A 21,756-nucleotide genomic window follows, 5' to 3' on the forward strand; every position below is an offset into this window, starting at 1 on the left:
AAAAAAATCTAAAACATTAATCTCCATGATTATTTTTTAAACTCGGAAATCACAGTGTACATGGTATTGTCTCAAGGTGATGCATCCAGTGTTTTCCATAATTATGTTTGAATTAATTCTGCATTAGGTCTTGGGCAAAGGACGGTCTGTGTAATTAAGAACAACAAACAAACAAACAAACAAACAAAAAAATGAAATATAAAAAAAAAACGGTGTACTTTTGTTCTGAATGACTTATCATAAGGTATTTGTCTCCAAGCCCTCAATTCCTTTATGGATACCAATTAAGTTTGTGTCGCTGTCCAAGGCCGTGGTTCTGAAATGCTCAACCAAAATAGAGATAAGAAGCGTACTCCTAAAACCCAAAAGCAACAAGCACGGCAGTACAAACTTAGTCCAAACCGTAAATATCATTACATTTTGTGATAGAATTGGTCAACATGTGATTCTGAAGGGTTAGGGTTAGGCACAGTATCCGTCTGCACATTATTCTTTTGACTGAAAGCGTGTGATGGGTTGACATTACAGACAGAATATGAAGTGGGACCATGGTAGTTCCAGGCAGCTGTTCTACATAAATTTGAAAAGTAAATAAATCTAATAAGCACACCGTTATTTCCTATTTCTCCTTTCCCCACCAAAACAGAATTGCCACAATGCAATGAATTAATATGCTTTGCTACTGAATCGTCAAAGCACTAAAATAAGTTCTTGTACTTTTATGGAAAGATTATCACAGATTACAATTCTATCATTCTCTGCTCACCTGCTGGCTCTCAAAGGTCCAGGTGCTGTCTGGTAAAGACGCGTCCAGGACATTGATCATCTCCTTAAAGTCAGTGGTGCTGCTGGGCTTAACGAAGGTGAAATCACTGTACTCTGACATGGGAGAGAGACAGGACCTGAAGGACTGACTCTGAGATAACATGTCTCCTCCCAGGACCTCCACGTACTTAATAGGCCCGTCAGTGTTGAGCTGGATCTGCAGGTTTCTGTTGGGGTTCTTGTAGCCATCACAGTCGCTCCGTCTCATGCAGCAACTACCGCTGCTTCTACTGTTTCTAATGCATTTAATCGCTAAGATGAGAAAAGTCAAAAGAGACAGCACGGACACCGAGGCCAGAGAGAGAATCAAATAAAGGGTGATTCTCCCAGTTTTCTTGCTGGGCTCGACCGCTTTCTGTCGGAGGTCCAAGATGGGCTCATGGAGGCCGTCCTCTAGCAGGATGGACACGGTGACCGTGGCGGACTGGACCGGTTCCCCGTCGTCCTTGATCTCTATAAGCAGCCTCTGAGAGGAGTCGTCCTGCTCGGACACAGGGCGTTTAGTCCTCACCTCCCCTGTGTAAAGATTGACAGTGAACAGAGAGGCGTCTGTGGCCTCCGCCAGTTTATAGGAGATCCAGGCGTTATGGCCCGAGTCGGCGTCCACGGCCGTCACCTTAGTAACCAGGTGGCCCGCTTTAGCGAAGCGGGGCATCCTTTGATGGGAGAGGGAGCCCAGGGCAGCGGAGGAGGGGTAAATAACAGCGGGGGCATTGTCGTTCTGGTCCAGGATAAAAACATGGACAGTGGCGTTGCTGCTCAGAGACGGAGAGCCCTGGTCCTTTGCCTGCACCCGAATCTGAAACACCTTGAGTTTCTCATAGTCAAACGAGTGCATGCTGTAGATGCTGCCGTTATCAGAGTTGATGTAGACATAGGAGGACACAGACACGTCCTGCACTTTAGAGTCCAGGATGGAGTAGGAGATCTTGGCGTTTTCACCAAAATCCAGGTCAGATGCTGATACTGAGTAGAGAATAGAGCCTGGTACCCCATTCTCTTTTAAATACACATTATAGGAGGGCTGAGAGAATCTAGGAGGGTTGTCATTCACATCAGTGATGCTGACAGGTATAGTTTTCTTACTAGACAGAGGAGGAGAGCCTGAATCAGTGGCTGTTATCTCAATATGATACTCTGAGAAGCTCTCTCGGTCTAAAACACCACTGGTAACCAATGCGTAGTTATTAGAAAAGGAAGGTTTCAGACTAAAAGGAGAACCTTTGGGGAGTTGTAACATCACTTTTCCGTTATCACCGGAGTCAAGGTCCCGAGCACTGAGTAAAGCCACTACGGTGCCAGCAGACGAGTCTTCGCGCACTGGTTTTGGTTGGGAGGTGAGAACAATTTCGGGGGCATTATCGTTAACATCTAAAACTTCAACATGTACACTGCAATGCCCCTCCATTCTCGGACTACCTTTATCTTTTGCACTCACGTCTACTTCATAATTTGCATTAGTTTCGAAATCTAACTTTGCCTTTAGAAAAATGTTTCCTGATATATGATCAATGCTAAATAAAGACAGAACACTATCTGGTGTGTGCACTCCAAATGAATATTCTACATCTCCATTTTGACCATCGTCAGTGTCTGTGGCTTTTGTTTGCACTATCAGTGCACCTTCTGCAGTATCTTCGCTTATAGAAACTTTATATATTGTTTTCTCAAAAACTGGGACATTATCATTGATATCAAGAACTCTGATAGATAGTTGAGAGGTCCCGGATCTCACGGGGTTGCCTCCATCTAGCGCTGTCAATAAAAGCTTGATAACAGCTTTTTTCTCTCTGTCTAAAGGTTTCGCTAAAATCAATTCCGGAACTTTCCTTCCTCCTGCAACATCTTTTACTTTAATACTAAAACATTCGTCTTTACTGAGAGTGTATGTCTTCAGTGAATTACTACCAGCATCTGGGTCTAATGCGCTTTCTAATGGAAAACGTACCCCTACCGCTGTAGATTCCGCTATCTCCAATGTTATATCGTTTGATGGGAACCTGGGGGAATTATCATTAATGTCTTGTATTTCAATTTCAACACGATAGAGTTGTAACGGGTCTTCAATGACGACCTGCAGAGGTAGAACACAGCTGGCGCTTTGTCCGCATAAAGCCTCTCTGTCTATTCTGTCATTCACCACCAGCTCGCCCTTCCCCGCATCCACACTGAAATACTGCTTACCAGCCTCAGAGGCGACACGCAGTTTACGGTCAAAAATCTCCGAAAGTCCCAAACCCAGGTCTTTGGCTAGATTTCCTACCACAGAACCCTGTTTTAGTTCCTCCGGTATTGTATAGCGAGTCTGTCCGTCTATTGTACTCCACAAGAGAAAGAAATTATTCCACCAAAGAGCCTGCCATCTCCAGTCCCGGTATCCCATTCTCTTTGTCATCCCTGGTCCGTTATAATACATTATTTTCCATCGAGATATTGTTCAGAACAACGTTACAACCCATCACCTGAGATAACATTCCCATAGAAAGATGCCAAAAATATTTGAGCATGGCCGTAACTTAAAATACACACGTTTTATTAAAAAAAAAATACGAGCTCATTGCTCTCACTCCTCCAGCTCTTTGCATTGTACGGGTTACAGCGCTAAGGCTGTATGGGGGGAGGGAGTAGATCTCTTTGTACAGTTCTGAATGCTATTGGTGTACAGCGTCTATCTCTACCACCCAATGAGAAGGCAACCGATAGATGCTCTTAAAGCCGCAACAGCCTCTCTTTACCCAGTTTCACTATAAAATGACAAATATGCTGGGATGTCAAATAATATAAGGAAAATATGCCAAGGTAGAAAACTTAAATAAAATATAATGAAATAACTACAAAACTATTATAATAAATAATTGTATTCTTCACGTATCTTAGGCTGGTTTAAACACAAGTTACCTCCAATATCTTCTAAGCATTACTGCATTTCATTGTTAGTCGCTGTCCACAGCCATGGTGCTGAATCACTCAAAATGTATACGCGTGACACCATATTGATTGATATATATCTTCTATTTGGGATTTTTGCACCATTAACGTCAGATATTAAAGAATGCAGTGCGACATTGTACATAGATGAATAGTCTACTGATATTCAGTGCTTCATGGACAGATGTACAGATAGATAGATATATAGATAGATAGATAGGTAGATAGGTAGGTAGTTTTTGGGAAACTATGTAACAAAAAATCTTTTTCTCTTTTGCTCACCTGCTGGCTCTCAAAGGTCCAGGTGCTGTCTGGTAAAGACGCGTCCAGGACATTGATCATCTCCTTAAAGTCAGTGGTGCTGCTGGGCTTAACGAAGGTGAAATCACTGTACTCTGACATGGGAGAGAGACAGGACCTGAAGGACTGACTCTGAGACAACATGTCTCCTCCCAGGACCTCCACGTACTTAATAGGCCCGTCAGTGTTGAGCTGGATCTGCAGGTTTCTGTTGGGGTTCTTGTAGCCATCACAGTCGCTCCGTCTCATGCAGCAACTACCGCTGCTTCTACTGTTTCTAATGCATTTAACCGCTAAGATGAGAAAAGTCAGAAGAGACAGCACGGACACCGAGGCCAGAGAGAGAATCAAATAAAGGGTGAGTCTCCCAGTTTTCTTGCTGGGCTCGGCCGCTTTCTGTCGGAGGTCCAAGATGGGCTCATGGAGGCCGTCCTCTAGCAGGATGGACACGGTGACCGTGGCGGACTGGACCGGTTCCCCGTCGTCCTTGATCTCTATAAGCAGCCTCTGAGAGGAGTCGTCCTGCTCGGACACAGGGCGTTTAGTCCTCACCTCCCCTGTGTAAAGATTGACAGTGAACAGAGAGGCGTCTGTGGCCTCCGCCAGTTTATAGGAGATCCAGGCGTTATGGCCCGAGTCGGCGTCCACGGCCGTCACCTTAGTAACCAGGTGGCCCGCTTTAGCGGAGCGGGGCATCCTCTGATGAGAGAGAGAGCCCAGGGCAGCGGAGGAGGGGTAAATAACAGCGGGGGCATTGTCGTTCTGGTCCAGGATAAAAACATGGACAGTGGCGTTGCTGCTCAGAGACGGAGAGCCCTGGTCCTTTGCCTGCACCCGAATCTGAAACACCTTGAGTTTCTCATAGTCAAACGAGTGCATGCTGTAGATGCTGCCGTTATCAGAGTTGATATAGACATACGAGGACACAGACACGTCTTGCACTTTAGAGTCCAGGATGGAGTAGGAAATCTTGGCGTTTTCACCCAGGTCGGGATCAGTGGCTGACACTGAGCATAATATTTTTCCGGGCGCATAATTCTCTTTTACATAAACAACATAAGAAGGCTGGGAGAAAACCGGTGGGTTGTCATTTATATCCAACAATTCAACAGTGATAATTTTTTCACTCGATAACGAGGGCTTTCCCGAATCAACGGCACTAATTTTGATACTATATTGCCCATTTTTTTCACGGTCAAGAGGCCCATTTGTTACTAATGTGTAATGGTTGGAGACGGATGGATTTAACTTGAAGGGAGACTTGGAAGATAAGCTCAACTTCACCTTACCATTGTCCCCTGAATCTGGGTCTTTTGCACTTATCAGTGCAATAACTGTCCCAGTAGCAGAATCTTCTGGAACAGGTGTCGTTAATGACGTCACAATTATTTCAGGAGTATTATCGTTAATGTCAACTATTTTAATTTCAACGCCGCAATGCCCATCCATCTCAGGATTACCTTTGTCTTTAGCAATGACGTCAAATCTATGTAAATGATTCTTTTCATAGTCTAAAATGCCTTTGACAACAATAGCTCCAGAAGAAGGTTCAATATCAAACAAAGATAAAATTAAATCCGCTGTTTGCTCTCCAAAAAAGTATTCAATTTCTCCATTTAAACCCTCATCTGCATCTGTAGCTTTAACATGCAAGATTTCAGTTCCATGCACTGCGTTTTCGCTGACATTAGCTTCATACACCTGTCTCTCGAACTGCGGTGCATTATCATTGATATCAAGCACTGTAACCGTTATTTCAGATGTCCCTGAACGTACTGGATCTCCACCATCTACAGCAGTGAGAATAAGCTTGTGCACAGGCTGCTTCTCTCGATCAAGAGATTTCTCAAGGACCAATTCAGGATATTTGCTTCCGTCTTTGTGATTTTTAATGTTTAATTTGAAATGGTCATTTTTGCTGATAGTATAGGTTCGTACTGTATTGACGACAACGTCTGGATCAAGTGCACTCTCGAGCGGAAATCGTGCGCCTGGATTTATGGACTCCGCAATCTTCAAAATCCTCTCTTTAGTAATGAAGCTAGGTGAATTATCATTAATATCTTGTATATCAATCTCAACTCTGTGCAGCTGCAAGGGATTTTCTATAACGACCTCCAAAGGCAGCAGACACGGCGCTCTTTGTCCACACAGATCCTCTCTGTCTATTCTGTCACTCACCACCAGTTCTCCCTTCCCCAAGTCCACACTGAAATACTGCTTGCCAGCTTCGGAGGTTATCCGTAATTTACGTCGGTAAAGTTCAGAGACAACCAAACCAAGATCTTTGGCTAGATTTCCTACCACAGATCCTTGTTTCAGTTCCTCCGGGATTGTGTAGCGAGTCTGTCCGTCTATTGTACTCCACAAGAGAAAGAAAAGATGCCACCACAAAAGCACCTGCCATGCAGGCAGTCTTTTCCACATTATTCCACGATCCATAAAACCCGTTCCTTTTCACTCAAATCCCATGTTTTCAATGGATAGAGGATAAGAAGTATATAATCCAATATCGATGTCCTCTCATATTTTACATTAATGGACATGCTTTGTGTCTGCATATATATCCCTTCCCTCCTGCGCGGAACATTGTAATGGTTACGGTGTTGAGGCTGCACGGTGGGAGGGAGTAGATCTCTTTGTATAGTTCTGTACGCTATTGGTGTACAGAGTCAACCCATTTCCACCAATCATGGCTTTAGCAAGCGTCTAGAGAACAGTGACGTAAATGTTCAACATAAAAAGATGCACCATTAGATGATGTTTTCAAATTTTTACTTTTATTGTTCAGGGTATTATAACTCAAGCACATCGAAGGTTTAGGATTAGGCTACTATTCATCTTTGAACCAGTCTCACCACCACCATCAACAATTTGTCCTATGTGTATATGCTTAATTAAAATCCCTAAGAGATATTCTTAATATATCATAGATAGATAATCGATGAGGAAGTACTATGGTTTGTGGATTACTGAAAGATCACCCATGCATGCATTAGGGAGGGATGTAGGCATATACATCCATCCACTTAATCTTCTTGCCTGCACGTGCCTGCATTAATGTTCTATCTTGCTTCTATGGCTGGCAAGGCTCTGCGTTGCCTTCCTGTGGCCAGAGAAAGCTAGTGCAGCCTGCATACGTCATCATAGCGCTCCAGGAGCCGCATAGAAACAATTATGTCAGCAGCCAACGTAAAATACCCGTATGGAGGTCTGTAGAGCAAACGAAAAGGGAGGGGGAGCGTAGATAGTGTAGGAGGTTGCTCTCTCTCTCTCTCTCTCTCTCTCTCTCTCTCTCTCTCATACACATACACACACACACACACACACACACACACACACACACACACACACACACACACACACACACACACACACGTATTTGCCCTAATTCCGTGAACCAATTATTAAGTGTGGCGCTGCACGTCATTATTAAGAGATGCTTGCTCTTCATCTACTAAATCTACCAATCAAATCAGTCTAAAAAAAAAAAAAAAAACATAGAGCATAAATATGTCATCTCCCCCGGGTCTGCCTGGCAATCCTGCGCTGAACATTGTAATGGTTATGGTGCTGAGGCTGCAGGGTGGGAGCGGGGAAAAACCCACTTTCTTATATGAAAAAAAACAAAAATCTTAACACACAAATTCAACATTGCAAACTGTGAAATAAACAATTACAACATATGCGGCTTAATATGAAAAATAGATAAACATAAAATAGACCGTGGATGTTTTCAATAATCATCTGCTCTGAGTAGAAGTGAGCGACAGAGGGAGATCTAGAGAGGCAGAGTGAGAGACAGGGAGAGGGAGGGGAGAGCGATTGCTGATTTCAGCACCACGCGTGTGGACAGCGCCACACAGGCGGCCAACTGCTGCTGCTGCATGCTGCTTAAAGGGCACCCGCTTGGTTTGGGCTCTCACTAAAGAATGCAGGCAGGCTGGAAAACAAAACATCACCCTGTCTCCAGCCACGCCTCCCTTTTCCCTTAGTGAACACACGAGCAGGCAGCGTCAGACGCACACCTGATTCAGTTTGCTGTCAATGTCTACAGGACCTCAAAGTAAAAGAAGCGAATACAAAAGGAAAATATTATTGTACAGAGGCATATGAAAAATAGGTCATCATGCTCATTCCACACTTCCGATATTTTATACAGGAAGATCAGCAAAATGTACAAAAGTTAGATAATGGAAATGACCTTGACTTGCTAAAAAAGAAGTTGATGCTTTCCCATTAAAATCCTTGGGTATTTTGGATATTATTTTATCCTATAAGTCTATAAGAGCTTATCATATTTTATAGATATAAAACAACACATACACACAGTGGAATTCTGGTGTACACACAAGCAAGCACATGTGTGCTTGTCATTCACAGTCAAGAAGAAAGTCAAGAGACAAAATGCTGAAGTTGTAATACAGTGAGCTCTATAAATACTAGGACAGTAACTTGTTGATGTTTTGGCTCCATACACTTATTGCTTAAGATATGAAAATACACAGTTACTATGCAGTTAATCCAGACTGTTACCTTTGATATTCTAACTCATATCAGATGAACCGACAAATCAATGAAATAAAAAAATTATTTCACATGGTCCATTTTGCAAGCTCAGCCATCCATGTGGGGGATCCCTCTTTGTTATTGCTAACATGACATTTTTGTTTCCTACTTTGTTTTGTTTCCTTGTGTTTTTATTTTGTTTGCATACTGTATTTTCATTTCATACTGTCATTTTGTCTTGTGAGGTATAGGTAGGCTCGTTCTCTGTAAAGCCCATTGAGACATGCTTTGTGATGAAGGCTATATAAATAAACTTGACTCCATATTTACACATAAAAGTATTTGGCCATTGTCATTTTTTCCTATATATAGTGAAAAAAATCACTGTGCAATGACTTACAAATCTGCAGACCATAAATATCTTTTTCCAGGTGCTCTTCCCTGCCTTTTTGTATATCACTATATTTCTATGATAACACTGAAATACTTTGGCACAGTATGGAATGCAGTGTTACCTATATGATTAGAATTAAAGTAAGGTTTCAGTTATCAATTCAGCCTGAAATAATTATGCTTCTGTAATGAGAAATTAGTTGCTTAAAGACAGCAGGCATTAGTTACTTTAACAGTTGTTCCTCCCTTTGGGACCCTGAAATGAGTGGGGCCTTGTACAAAAAGTGCTACAGCTGTAATATAATGTATTGTGTATCCATGTGATAGTGAGTGGAAAACATCACTTATACTTTGTGTTGGAATTCCATAAGTATATGATGTCTTCTTCAGTCTGTGATGTCAGTATGTCAGTAATCTGTGCTAAATGCCTGTTTGCAGAATCATGAAAGTTTGCATTCTGTGTTTGATGGTATTGCTTTGAACAATTAGGATGGAGAATATTTCTTACCTTATTTGGAGAGTTGGGAATATAACAGGAGTTAGGGAGGAAACAGGAACAGCAGCAGCAGACAAGGGAAAACATGGAAGAGAAAAACAAGACAGAAAGGATGTCAGTTAGACTGGTGGTCAGCATACCGAGTCTGGCTTTGGGAAGCACAGCAACCAACATACTTACCGTCTGGCTCACAACTAATAGGGTTGTAATTGTGTGTGATGTTTTATGTGGGTGGATATTCATGGGTGGGTATTAATTTTGCCTGATAATACATTACTCACATGTCATGCATAGATTGTCTTGTGTCACAGAAACATTCCAGTGTGTGTGCACATAAACTGAAGGATGAAGGATAAACTATCAAAGTATCACAAAGTGACAACAATTGAGCATTATTTGACTTGTGTCTGTGTCATAGACTTTAGAGTGTATGTTAGTGATAAGATAAGTAGTATGTTCAGTGTTTCCTCTACATGCAGTAGGGGCCCATCAGTGTGTGACAATTGCCTCCACATATAAAGACAATGAAAATTCATCTGGCTTTACCGTTTAAAATAAAGCAAACAAATAAAACTGGTATGGCACAATTAGTTCATTATTTACGATAGAAGTATTTAAATAACAGATACAAAGAATAAGAGGCACTGGAACTGATAGTGGGAATCAAGCTGGGTTTGAACCCAGGTCACTGAACCAAAATTTACCCCCACTGCTATTATACGGGAAACACTGTATTGTATGAGAAAATGAGAGCGAGAGAGAGAGAGAGAGCGAGAGAGAGAGAGAGAGAGAGAGAGAGAGAGAGAGAGAGAGAGAGAGAGAGAGAGAGAGAGAGAGAGAGAGAGAGAGAGAGAGAGAGAGAGAGAGAGAGAGAGAGAGAGAGAGAGAGTTCATTGAAACTTTCTGTTGGCCCCACTGTCCATGACAGAGAGATGATAATTATGATGATGATGATGACCAAAACAATAGTTATAGTGCCACTCAGATAAAGTAAGTCAAATAATAGGAAAGAAAGAACGAAAGAAAATACTGAACAGATATGAGTACGAAAAAGATGTAAAGAAGACAGAAATAGAGAAGTAAAGCTGTAGCTAGTAGGTAGAGAATGGGAGAATAACACTGAAGGAGTTACAGGTTCACTGGAGCTGCCATGCTAAAAATGTATGCATTCATGGTAATGTAAGGCACTTTGGATAAAAGCATCAACCAAATGGCTTATGTTATTTTACATTATGAGATGCAGAACAGAAAATGAGCACAGCTATCAGTCTTGACCCTTCGAAAAATGCCAATTGCACTCACTCCCTCACTCACTTGTATATCAAATTCAAGGACTTTTCAATGACTTTCAAGGTCAATATTTGACATCACAGAGGCCTAATTTATTACTCATGATCTTGTCAATTTGAGAACTCATGGTGAAATCATTCATTTTAAAACTTTTGCTATATCAACAGAAATACCCATCCGAGGGTTTTCCCACTGATCCTAGGACGGAGATGAATGATACATTTGGGTGCTATATTTTAATAAGAAATCAAGTACTTTCAAGGCCATTCACTCATTTCCAAAGGTTTGCAAGCCATGCAGACACCCTGTGAGAGTGATGTATGGAGCAGGACCAAAATACTGCACTGCACTGCTGCACAGAGACACTACCCTTGCAGCAACACCAGGGGGCCTCAAGGCGATGCCCCTGGATAAATCCATGCCTTATTAATAAGCTTCTCTGCACTGTGACCCTGCGTGTGTCACAGAGGATGTGTCTATGTGTGTGTGTGTGTGTGTGTGCCAAATTCAGCTTTTCAGACAAAGCAAAGCAGCAGTTCCTACTGTAGATGTGCCTAGCTGAAATGGTGCACTGTGTGTGTTTGTGTACATGAGTACATTACAAATAAGGACGACGATTGATTCATGATTACAGTGATACTCGAAAACACACATTACATGCATACAGCATAAAAAGGTCATCTAATGCATCCAGAGAAACACACATAACAAGAAAGCTAAAACAATGGGTACCAAAATACTGCTGTTCCTATCAAAAACCAAAAAGCAAATAACTCAGGGACAGTATCTAAATATGAGCCATCACACATCAAAGACATTGGGTTACTGAACCAGTAAAAAGCAAGCAAACAGGGCAGGGCAGGTCATCCATCAGAAAAAAATAGGTAGAGTCTCCCTCCAACCCCCACCACAAACAGCCATGATCACCCACTCTCCCTCCCCTTCCCCCACCATTCTAGCCCTAGGTCTGAGGATGCTGCACCTCTCTGCCCAAAACAGGGGTGCCTCCTGCCATCTCTGTACCAACAGATGCATGGATCTATCAGACACCAGAGGCTGCATCTGCTGCTGCCCCCCTGTGGCTCAAAGAAAAGTGGTACAGTCCTGCCTATGAGTCAGCTTGTTGCTGTGGCAACACATCCCACCTCTCTTCCTGGGAGCTGGAGATGGTGGAAAAAAAGGAGCTATAAAAACAGCATGGAGGATAAAGAGGAGGAGAAAGGAAAGGAAGGGAAATGATGCTGGGAAGGAGGGTCCTTGAAATTGAGATTTGTCTCACATAACTGTGCAATGATAATCTAAACCTATAATAATAAAAACCTTTTAGCACATGGCCATACATTGCCATTGTGCCATTGTTACATAAATAATCTCTTGACAAATGGCTGAAAACTGGTACAGGAGAGAGCTTTGTGATGAACATGGTGATCTACATAGGCTTGAAACAACACAGTATGGTATCATGGCTTTGTATAGACAGGACAAAATGTCCTACACTGAGCAATCTCCCTCGCCCTCTCTCTCTCTTTCTCTATTTCTCTCTCTCTCTCTGCAGCAGAACGGCGCAGCTGGGGAGGGGGAGGGGATGCAGAAAAAGAATGAGATTAGGAGGAAAAGGGAGGACTGTATGAAACCAAGAGGTCTGATACACAGTGGCCACCTAACTACCCAATCATCAATGACAAATTTTTACATTTATTATAACATTATAATGATTGGCACTTCTGCATATTATGATGCAATACAATAACAAAGTGTATATAACAAATAATAAAGTGTGAACATAACCATGATAATGATATTGAAGTCTTATAATGTGATTCATTCTACACTATATGTTTACTCCCATGGAAAGCAGGGCTTAGTCCCAGGCAGTGGCTGAGTGAATTACTTGACCTGTTTTCTGATCACAGTAAAATGACCAGGGTGGGGAGTCTAAATGGTTTGACAGCTCAGGAGAAACACAAACACACACACACTCACACACACACACACACACACACACACACACACACACACACACACACACACACACACACACACACACACACACACACACACACACACACACACACACATACAGATAAGCCCTGCATTGACATCAAGATTTGAGAATTTTAACTTTGAGAGTTAGTGTGTTTAAAATGTGTCTCTTGTGTGTTTATGTTGAATCCAACAGAGAGGTGTGTGTGTGTGTGTGTGTGTGTGTGTGTGTGTGTGTGTGTGTGTGTGAGTGTGAGTGTTTGACACAACTCTGCAATTGCCCCACTGTTACATTGCTATAAATAATTGCTAGTGCAGTCCTTTCCAGTGGATCGGACTGGGCAGACTTCCACAGTTCCACTACTGGGACAATAACACACATGTACATAATGTCAGAATATATTGTAAGTTCATAAGCAAACACACCATATACAACACATTACAGTGTGTGCTTCAATGCAAGGGTGGGTACAAGTAAGTGTAGCATTTGTGTGTGCTTGCATTTATTCTCTCCAGTTTCCCTTCCCTTTCCTTCCTTAATACAATATGACATGAATCCTCACCCTGCCAGTGACTGTCTGAAGCATCAGAGTAAAGTGGGGACCTGCACTATAGCAAACAACAAAACCATCATCTCTACATGTTTGATCAAGCACTGGGTCAATACTATAGTGATACTTGAATGGTCTCCTAAGGGAAATTCACTTTTTGCTTGCCCCTCTCCATGGGGCGATCAGAGATCAGAGATCAGCGTCAGCTACAGAACAGCACCCCTGGTAGGTATTCAGCGTCTTGCCCAAGGACACTTCAGCAGTATGGATGCTTGCTGAAGAGGGGCTTGAACCTGGCCCAACCGGTTGAAGGGTGATTTCTCTAACTACTTGGCCACCCTGTTGCCCTGTTCATATTCAGGTACTAGGTGTTAATGTTCCTTTTCTGTATGGAACAACCAAACAAAACAATGCTACCTCCTAAAAAGCTGAACGTACACAAAGAGCACAGCTTTGACCATTCACCTCATACCTGAGGATTTACTCTCTTTAGCAAATAGACACCTGTAATCAAAATATTATCCTTTCAAGTTCAAGAGACATGCAGCAGCAAAGACCAGCTGAAGACAGTAATATTTTCTAGAAACAGGTCTACCTGATTATTTTTTTTCCTGTGAAGTATGAGATGCTCAATGTATTGAGCTGCAGTTTATCTGCTCTGTGTGTCAGTCACACCAAAAAGTCCCATATCTCAGACATCCACCAGATGATCTGGTCCGGAAGAAGAGGATGGATTACAGCATGCACATGAAACCCCCCCACCCCCGCCCCAGCATCCCCCAGTAGTGATCACTGGCCCCACTGGCGCACACACACACACACAGGGAAACAGCTGTTCACCACACAGCTTGGCTACAGAGAGAACCAGGAGCGTATCTGGTTATAGCACTGTGGCCAGTCAGGTTCAGGAAACTGATGATTGCAGCTGTGTGTCAGATCCAAAATGGCTGCTGCCCAGCCCCGAGATAGGTTAGATCAATGCTGTGTGTTGGCTACAGGTTTCAATGCCAGTTGTTACTATTAAAATGACAATCAGAGATTATGCATTTCAAACGCCTCGAAAATGTGACCTTTTAACCTTCTGTATCAATTTTGTCTTGATATCTCCCATGGAAATCTGCTGGAGAGATCACTGAAATGTTACAAGGAGAGGAGAGCTTACGCAACTTCAACACAGCCACAGTCATTTAACTTACATCCTCCACCAAGTGGCTGGCCAGTCAATTGTCAGCATTCTGAATTATTTGAGGAGTCAGATATTATTGTGTAGTTGTGATAGTCCCAACTATACTGCAAATACAAGAAAATTACCATTCAGGTAAGAGGTAGCAGGGTGCACACCTGCACGCAAAACATAAAAAACAGGATGAACCATTCAGCGGCTGAGTTTCTTTGAGCTTTGACCCCCATGGAGACGCTGTGACCACCAGGATTTACAGCACTCAGTAAAATCCCTCCCTGCTAACAAGCCTGAGAACGGAGACATTGTGGTTCAAACGTGGTTGGAACAGGTAAAGCAGACACAGATGTGCTATGACACTAATGGTGATAGACTGCTTCCAGGGGATATAGTGGTTCACACAATAAAACTAGGTTTCTGCCTTGTGTTGGAGGTTTATGAACAGTTTGTCTACTGCTTTTTTCACATGCACACACACACACACACACACACACGCACACACACACACACACACACACGCACACACACACACACACACACACACAGACTCTACTACTCAAACACCTACCAATATGACCAGACAAGTCAGACTAGCAGATCAAATTCTTCCTCTGAAACTGGAGAAAACTTTTCAGAAATAATTACATTCAGACAAACCGTCATCAACTGCACCATATCAACATCACAATCATCACTGATATATCAAGCTACACTTAAAAATGTAGCTCTATGTGCCCTTCAGACATCTAAAGACAAGTATTATTTTCACCAAATTTACAAGATAATAGACTGGCTTTGCTACTTCCTGTATGAGTCCCCCTCTGTGACGGTTAACATTATGGGGTGCATCTGAAAGCCATGTGGAGGGTAATGTTTCCCTTGTGTTGGATGATAAACATGAAGGCTTGCGGGCAACTGGGAATGAATGACCCCATTATGATGCTGCCTGTGGTGAGAGAAAGGGAGGGATGGATGCAAGAGAGACTATATACAGCTGTCAGGGACTAATATTAGCATCACAGACTGCTAGTAATTTGTGGGCATCTAGATTAATCTCATTGCCAGCTCAGTTTTCCTCTCTCTTCATATTCTTTCATTCATACATGTTAAGCCTATGCCCTGATTCCTTACATCCCCTTGATATTGTGATATAAGCTATGGAGATCTCCCTTCATCTCTCCTCTTGCTTTCCACTCTTTTTTATGCTGTAATATCTCACTATACCTCTGTCCTTTACAGTGCAGTCAATCAGTTTAGCCGTACATCTCACTCTGTTCCACACATCAGACTTCCCTTAGCCCCCTATCTCAGCAGACAAAGAGGGCTGCAGATCAAAATGGCTGCCGTGCATCACTAACACAAATGCTGCACAGGGATGGTGGAGACTGGGCTGGTTACCACGTGCCTCCTCCCCTCCCCCGCTGCCTCTCTCTTTCTCTCCATCACACTCCTTTCCCATCTCTTTCTCAACATCACCACCATTACTGCCTCATACTTTCAGTCTTCCACCCTCCCTTCTATTACATTTTACACCTCTCAGTCATTTTCATTGCCCAAATCTTTATTTTTTTTATTTTGATTTCTCTTTCATTTCTTTTCTCATGCTCTGCCTCCATCCACCCCTCTCTTTTTATCTGTGTGCGCAGCCTAATGCCAGGAGTATAGCAGCAGCGTGCTCGGGAGGGAACTAGGTCACTGAAAAATAGTGCACTGTGTGTGTGGTTGTGTGTCTATGTGTTTGTATGCAAGAGCAATCTGCAGCAGTGCTTCAGCAGAAGCCCAGGTCTTTTTTCTTTCATTGTAACTACTCTCTTACATCAAGTTACAATTCTCCAGGTCATTATGTCCTCATGTAATACACTATATGTCAGTCTATGCTAAAAATGAAAGGGATCTAAAAAAAAAAAAAAAGAAGGATCTAACTAAATAGACATTTGTTACTTTGGAGGTTATGTACTAAACACAGATTGCCATAGTACAATGCAAGATTACTCAAACCATTACCAGCACTAGTCAGCTTCAAACATATAATTCCATATTAAAGAATGGAATTGATCTGAAATAAACATGTCAGCACATACAGTATATAGCTATATACTGTATATATAAGATATGAGAAGGACTTGGTCTTAAGCAACTTGGTTTATCTTACAAAGACAATGTAAAATAATACAGGTACAACTTGCGTACATAACCGCTGAACACAATGGTATTTTTAAAAGACACATTCTCACACTGACAGTGTTGGGTTATGTAAAGGTAAACAAATGAGGGGAAAGTAGTGGATGCATTTTGAATACCTGGGCAAAAAAGGAAGATGATGAGCACAGCACTTATATTTGTACAACATCATATTTTTAATGATGTTCTCTCTTAAAACTGAATGACTGAAAAGACCCAAGCAAACATTGAGTACTTTAAATATTTAGAACCATGTACAAACACATTTGCACAGGTCCAAAGGTAAAGTATACTGAAAAAAATGCGTTGGTAAGGGAATAGGGGTTAGAAAAAGTGCCAGTGGAGAGAGGTAGATCTCACCTCTGTGATCAAATCATCTGACCCTGTCTTTTGCCTTGGTACTGTTCTGGTGCCATCATGGTCAATGTTCAAAGTGCTCTGACTGAAGGGGCGGCTGTACTTAATGTCGCTCTTCCGGGAGTCGGTGGTTCCGCACACTTCGTAATTGAACACGTGCTTCAAAGTGCCAGTCCCTCCTACGTCCGCGTAAAGGGGCGGGTAATATGGAATTACGGGAAGATTCCCGCTGGATTTGAAAAATAGGCGCTCACGTCTCCATCTGTATATTTTCACTGATATAATAACCACTAAACACGTGATGAAGAGAAAGGAAACTACAGCCAAAGCCAAGACTAAGTAAAAAGTCAGGTTGTCATTGTACTCCTTGTCGTGTGTAAAGTCAGTGAACTCCGACAGCACTTCAGGGAAGCTGTCCGCCACCGCCACGTTAACATTGACTGTAGCTGAACGAGAGGGCTGCCCGTTGTCCTCCACTACAACAGTCAGCCTTTGTTTCACAGCATCTTTATCAGTGACTTGGCGGATAGTTCTTATTTCCCCATTCTGTAAGCCCACTTCAAACAGCGCCCTGTCTGTGGCTTTCTGCAGTTTATAGGAGAGCCAGGCATTCTGTCCAGAGTCCACATCAACAGCCACCACTTTAGTGACCAGATAGCCCACATCTGCTGAACGAGGCACCATTTCAGCTACCAGAGAGCCACCAGTCTGGACTGGGTACAGAACCTGAGGGGCGTTGTCGTTCTGGTCCTGGATCAGTATTTTCACAGTCACATTGCTACTAAGTGGAGGAGAGCCTCCATCCTGCGCTTTTACACGAATTTGGAACTCCTTTGTTTGCTCATAGTCAAATGAACGCACAGCAAGTATCTCTCCACTCTCTGCATTCACTGAAAAGTAAGTCGAGGCTGAAATCCCATTCATCTGACTATCGTCAAGGAAATATGAAATGCGTGCATTGTTCCCAGAGTCTTTGTCACTAGCTTTAACAGAAAGGATCGACATTCCAGGTGAGTTATTTTCGGTGATGAAAGTAGTGAACAATTGTCGTGGAAACAGGGGGGCATGATCATTTACGTCGGATATTCTTAAATTAATAGTTTTGTTTGTAGAATAAGGGGGAGACCCCTCATCCGTAGCAGTTATTGTTATATTATATTCTGGTACTGTTTCGCGGTCCAAAACATCGTCAGACACCAAACTATAGAAATTTGTCGAGGATGACTTGATTTTGAAAGGTAAATCTGAACTGATGAAACACTTAACTTGGCCATTTTTACCTGAGTCCAAATCTTTGATATTGAGCATTGCAATAACAGTCTCTGGAGCCGAATCCTCTGGTATAGGATTGGAGAAGGAAATTATGCTAATGACTGGGGTGTTATCATTTACGTCGGTCAAGTCAATTAGCACCTTGCATGTGTCTGATAGCCCTCCTTTGTCCTTTGCCTCCACGTTTAACTCATACTGTTTCGATTTCTCAAAATCTAACATACCATTTACTGTAATATCCCCTGAAAGTGCGTCAATGTTGAATAGGTCTGATGCGCTTCCTGTACTTTGAGAAAACGAATATGTTACCGCGCCATTTGTACCATGGTCTTTATCAGTCGCACTTACTCTCAAGACAGTGCTACCCTTCGACGCATTTTCATTTATAGTCGCCGCATACACAGACTGACTAAATACAGGAGAATTATCATTTGCATCTAAGACAACAACGTTAATTTTCACTGAACCTGATTTCTGGGGGCTACCACTGTCATATGCAGTCAACATTAGTTTATGCTCCTCACCTTTTTCTCTGTCGAGGGATGTTTGCAGTACCATTTCTACGTATTTACTTCCGTCGGGGCGAGAATGGGTATTCAATTTGAAAAAATCAGTAGGAATAAGTTTGTATGCTTGCAGTGTATTTGGTCCTACATCCAGATCTTCAGCACTATCTAAGGAAAACCGAGCACCGGGAGGCGCAGATTCACTTATCTCAAAATTAATTTCTTTCCGCGCAAATACAGGAGCATTGTCATTTATATCCAATATTTCTACATCAATTCGATGTAGCTCCATTGGATTTTCCAGTATAATCTGAAAATGCAGAGAGCAAGGAGACACTTGTCCGCACAGCTCTTCTCTGTCTATCCTTTCGTTAACTACCAGCGTCCCTTTATCTTCATTCAGACCAATGTACTCACTACTGTCCTCAGTAAATATCCGAGACCTCCTAGATTTCAGCCTTTTAACATCCAAGCCCAGGTCCTGAACGATATTCCCTACAACCGAGCCCGTCGCCATCTCCTCGGGTATAGAATAACGTATCTGTCCGCGCGTCAATTCTGCGAAACAAATGCAGAGAAGCAGCAGCGGCCATGCATTTTTTACTGCAACACAAGAAAGAGCAGCCATCCTGTCAAAAGCCCGTGTAAACAAGTGATGGAAAAACACCACCACCTTGTCAAAAACTGAACAAAGATTGGTCTTCAGCGAGCATTGTCTTTGTCAGGCTAGTTCCTATTGACATGGAGCTCTAACACGCACCAAAGAGAGAGACAGGGAGGATTTAGGAAAAAAAGGTCTCTTTCTCCTCACACTAACCAACAGCGGCACTTAGAGACGTAAAAAGAAATTGCAGCAATATCTAAATTTGGATCATCTCTTTCTTCCTTTAATACTGTGTGCATTGTAAACGTATAAACACATCAGATAGATAGATAGATAGATAGATAGATAGATAGTTACATAGACTATATTGGCGTCGCTGTCCATAGTGCTGAAAATTATATCAGGGATGCGGTTACAACATTAATTCGCTTTACGGTGATAGGGCTAGGCTCGGAGTCTGCTTGAAATTCTAACCTCTAGAGGAGAGTCTGGTTCATCCAGGATGCTCTTCTCACTCTGTATCCGCTGCATCGTCCCTGTAGAACTGGGGTCCATTATCAGCACGTTCTGACTACCGGCTCTGCCGAACTTACAGTCACTCTTTCTGGAGTCAGTCGTCCTGCACACCTCGTAATTGTACACGTGTGGGAGAGTCCCTGTCCCCAAAGTGTCTGAGTAACGTGGTGGATAATATGGAATCACCGGAAGACTGGAGTGATAGAGGATGCGAGACTGTCTCCATCTGTATATTTTCACTGATATAATAACCACTAAACACGTGATGAAGAGAAAGGAAACTACAGCCAAAGCCAAGACTAAGTAAAAAGTCAGGTTGTCATTGTACTCCTTGTCGTGTGTAAAGTCAGTGAACTCCGACAGCACTTCAGGGAAGCTGTCCGCCACCGCCACGTTAACATTGACTGTAGCTGAACGAGAGGGCTGCCCGTTGTCCTCCACTACAACAGTCAGCCTTTGTTTCACAGCATCTTTATCAGTGACTTGTCGGATAGTTCTTATTTCCCCATTCTGTAAGCCCACTTCAAACAGCGCCCTGTCTGTGGCTTTCTGCAGTTTATAGGAGAGCCAGGCATTCTGTCCAGAGTCCACATCAACAGCCACCACTTTAGTGACCAGATAGCCCACATCTGCTGAACGAGGCACCATTTCAGCCACCAGAGAGCCACCAGTCTGGACTGGGTACAGAACCTGAGGGGCGTTGTCGTTCTGGTCCTGGATCAGTATTTTCACAGTTACATTGCTACTGAGTGGAGGGGAGCCTCCATCCTGCGCTTTTACGTGGAACTGGAAATCCTTGATCTGCTCGTAGTCAAAGGAGCGCACTGCATGGATGACTCCACTATCAGCACTAACGGACACATATGAGGAGACGGGCACTCCGTTAACCGAGGAGTCCTCCAGTATGTAAGAAACACGGGCATTCTGGTTCCAGTCAGCGTCTCTGGCTTTCACTGTGAATATAGAGAGGCCTGGTGTGTTGTTTTCTACAATGTAGGCCTCATATGAGCTCCTCTCAAAGACAGGCGCGTTGTCATTCACATCTGAGATCTGTAAGGTGAGAGTGACGCTGCTGGAGAGGGAGGGCACGCCCTCATCAAAGCAGGTCACACTGATATTATACTCAGAGGCTCTCTCTCTGTCCAGATCACTGTCTGTCACTAGGCTATAGAAATTGTTTGATGAAGACTTCATCAAAAAAGGAATATTGTCATTAATTGAGCACTGCACTTTGCCGTTTTCTCCTGAGTCTGCATCTTCAATATTTATCATTGTCACAACTGTGTTGGGTTTAGCATCTTCTGATATCACATTTGATTTAGACATTATATGAATATCAGGTTTGTTGTCATTAATGTCAATGACGTCGACCATCACTTTACAAGAATCAACCAATCCTCCATCGTCACTTGCGCGGATGTTTATCTGAAATATTTTTGCTTTTTCATAGTCGATATTTCTGTCCAACCGCACCTCGCCGGTCTCCTCATTTACTTCAAACATCCCACGGCTATAATCCAACATACTTGAAATTGAATAAGTTATTCTACCATAAGAGCCATGATCTGCATCTGTTGCAGTAACTGTCAATACAACTGTTCCAATTGGGGCATTTTCTTTAATGGAGGCTTTATAAACAGGCTGTGTAAAAACAGGGGCATTATCATTAGCGTCTAAAACAGTGATGAGAATCTGCATTGTTCCAGACATCTGCGGCTCGCCTCCATCTACCGCCGTCAAAACTAAAGATAGGTGTTCATTTTTCTCTCTGTCAAGGGGATTTTCTAAGACCATTTCGACATTTTTAATACCATCTGCTTGATTGTGCAATTTCAGGACGAAATTATCTGTTGGTTCAAGGACAT

At 42.7% G+C, this 21,756-nt stretch overlaps 2 protein-coding genes across 2 annotated transcripts; both read right to left on the reverse strand.

Moving 5' to 3' along the window:
- Positions 1–751: 751 nt before the first annotated feature.
- Positions 752–3,220, reverse strand: LOC139649903 (protocadherin gamma-C5-like). The gene has a single exon (XM_071526412.1). It carries the CDS (start codon positions 3,218–3,220, stop codon positions 752–754), a length of 2,469 nt encoding a protein of 822 aa, XP_071382513.1.
- A 198-nt stretch (positions 3,221–3,418) lies between these two features.
- On the reverse strand, positions 3,419–21,085 carry LOC139649904 (protocadherin beta-16-like). Its single transcript, XM_071526414.1, has 6 exons — positions 20,220–21,085; positions 19,850–19,994; positions 17,358–17,797; positions 17,039–17,222; positions 4,032–6,453; positions 3,419–3,432 (listed from the first exon to the last, which is right to left on the reverse strand). The coding sequence occupies exons 1-6, from the start codon at positions 21,083–21,085 to the stop codon at positions 3,419–3,421; spliced, it is 4,071 nt and encodes a 1,356-aa protein (XP_071382515.1).
- Between the last annotated feature and the right edge of the window lie 671 nt (positions 21,086–21,756).

Source organism: Centroberyx affinis, unplaced genomic scaffold, assembly GCF_046629955.1.
Source record: "Centroberyx affinis isolate AG114_WGS23_722 - 3 ecotype Tasmania unplaced genomic scaffold, CSIRO-AGI_Caff_v1 ptg001411l_1, whole genome shotgun sequence".
In the NCBI taxonomy this organism is placed as follows: domain Eukaryota; kingdom Metazoa; phylum Chordata; class Actinopteri; order Beryciformes; family Berycidae; genus Centroberyx; species Centroberyx affinis.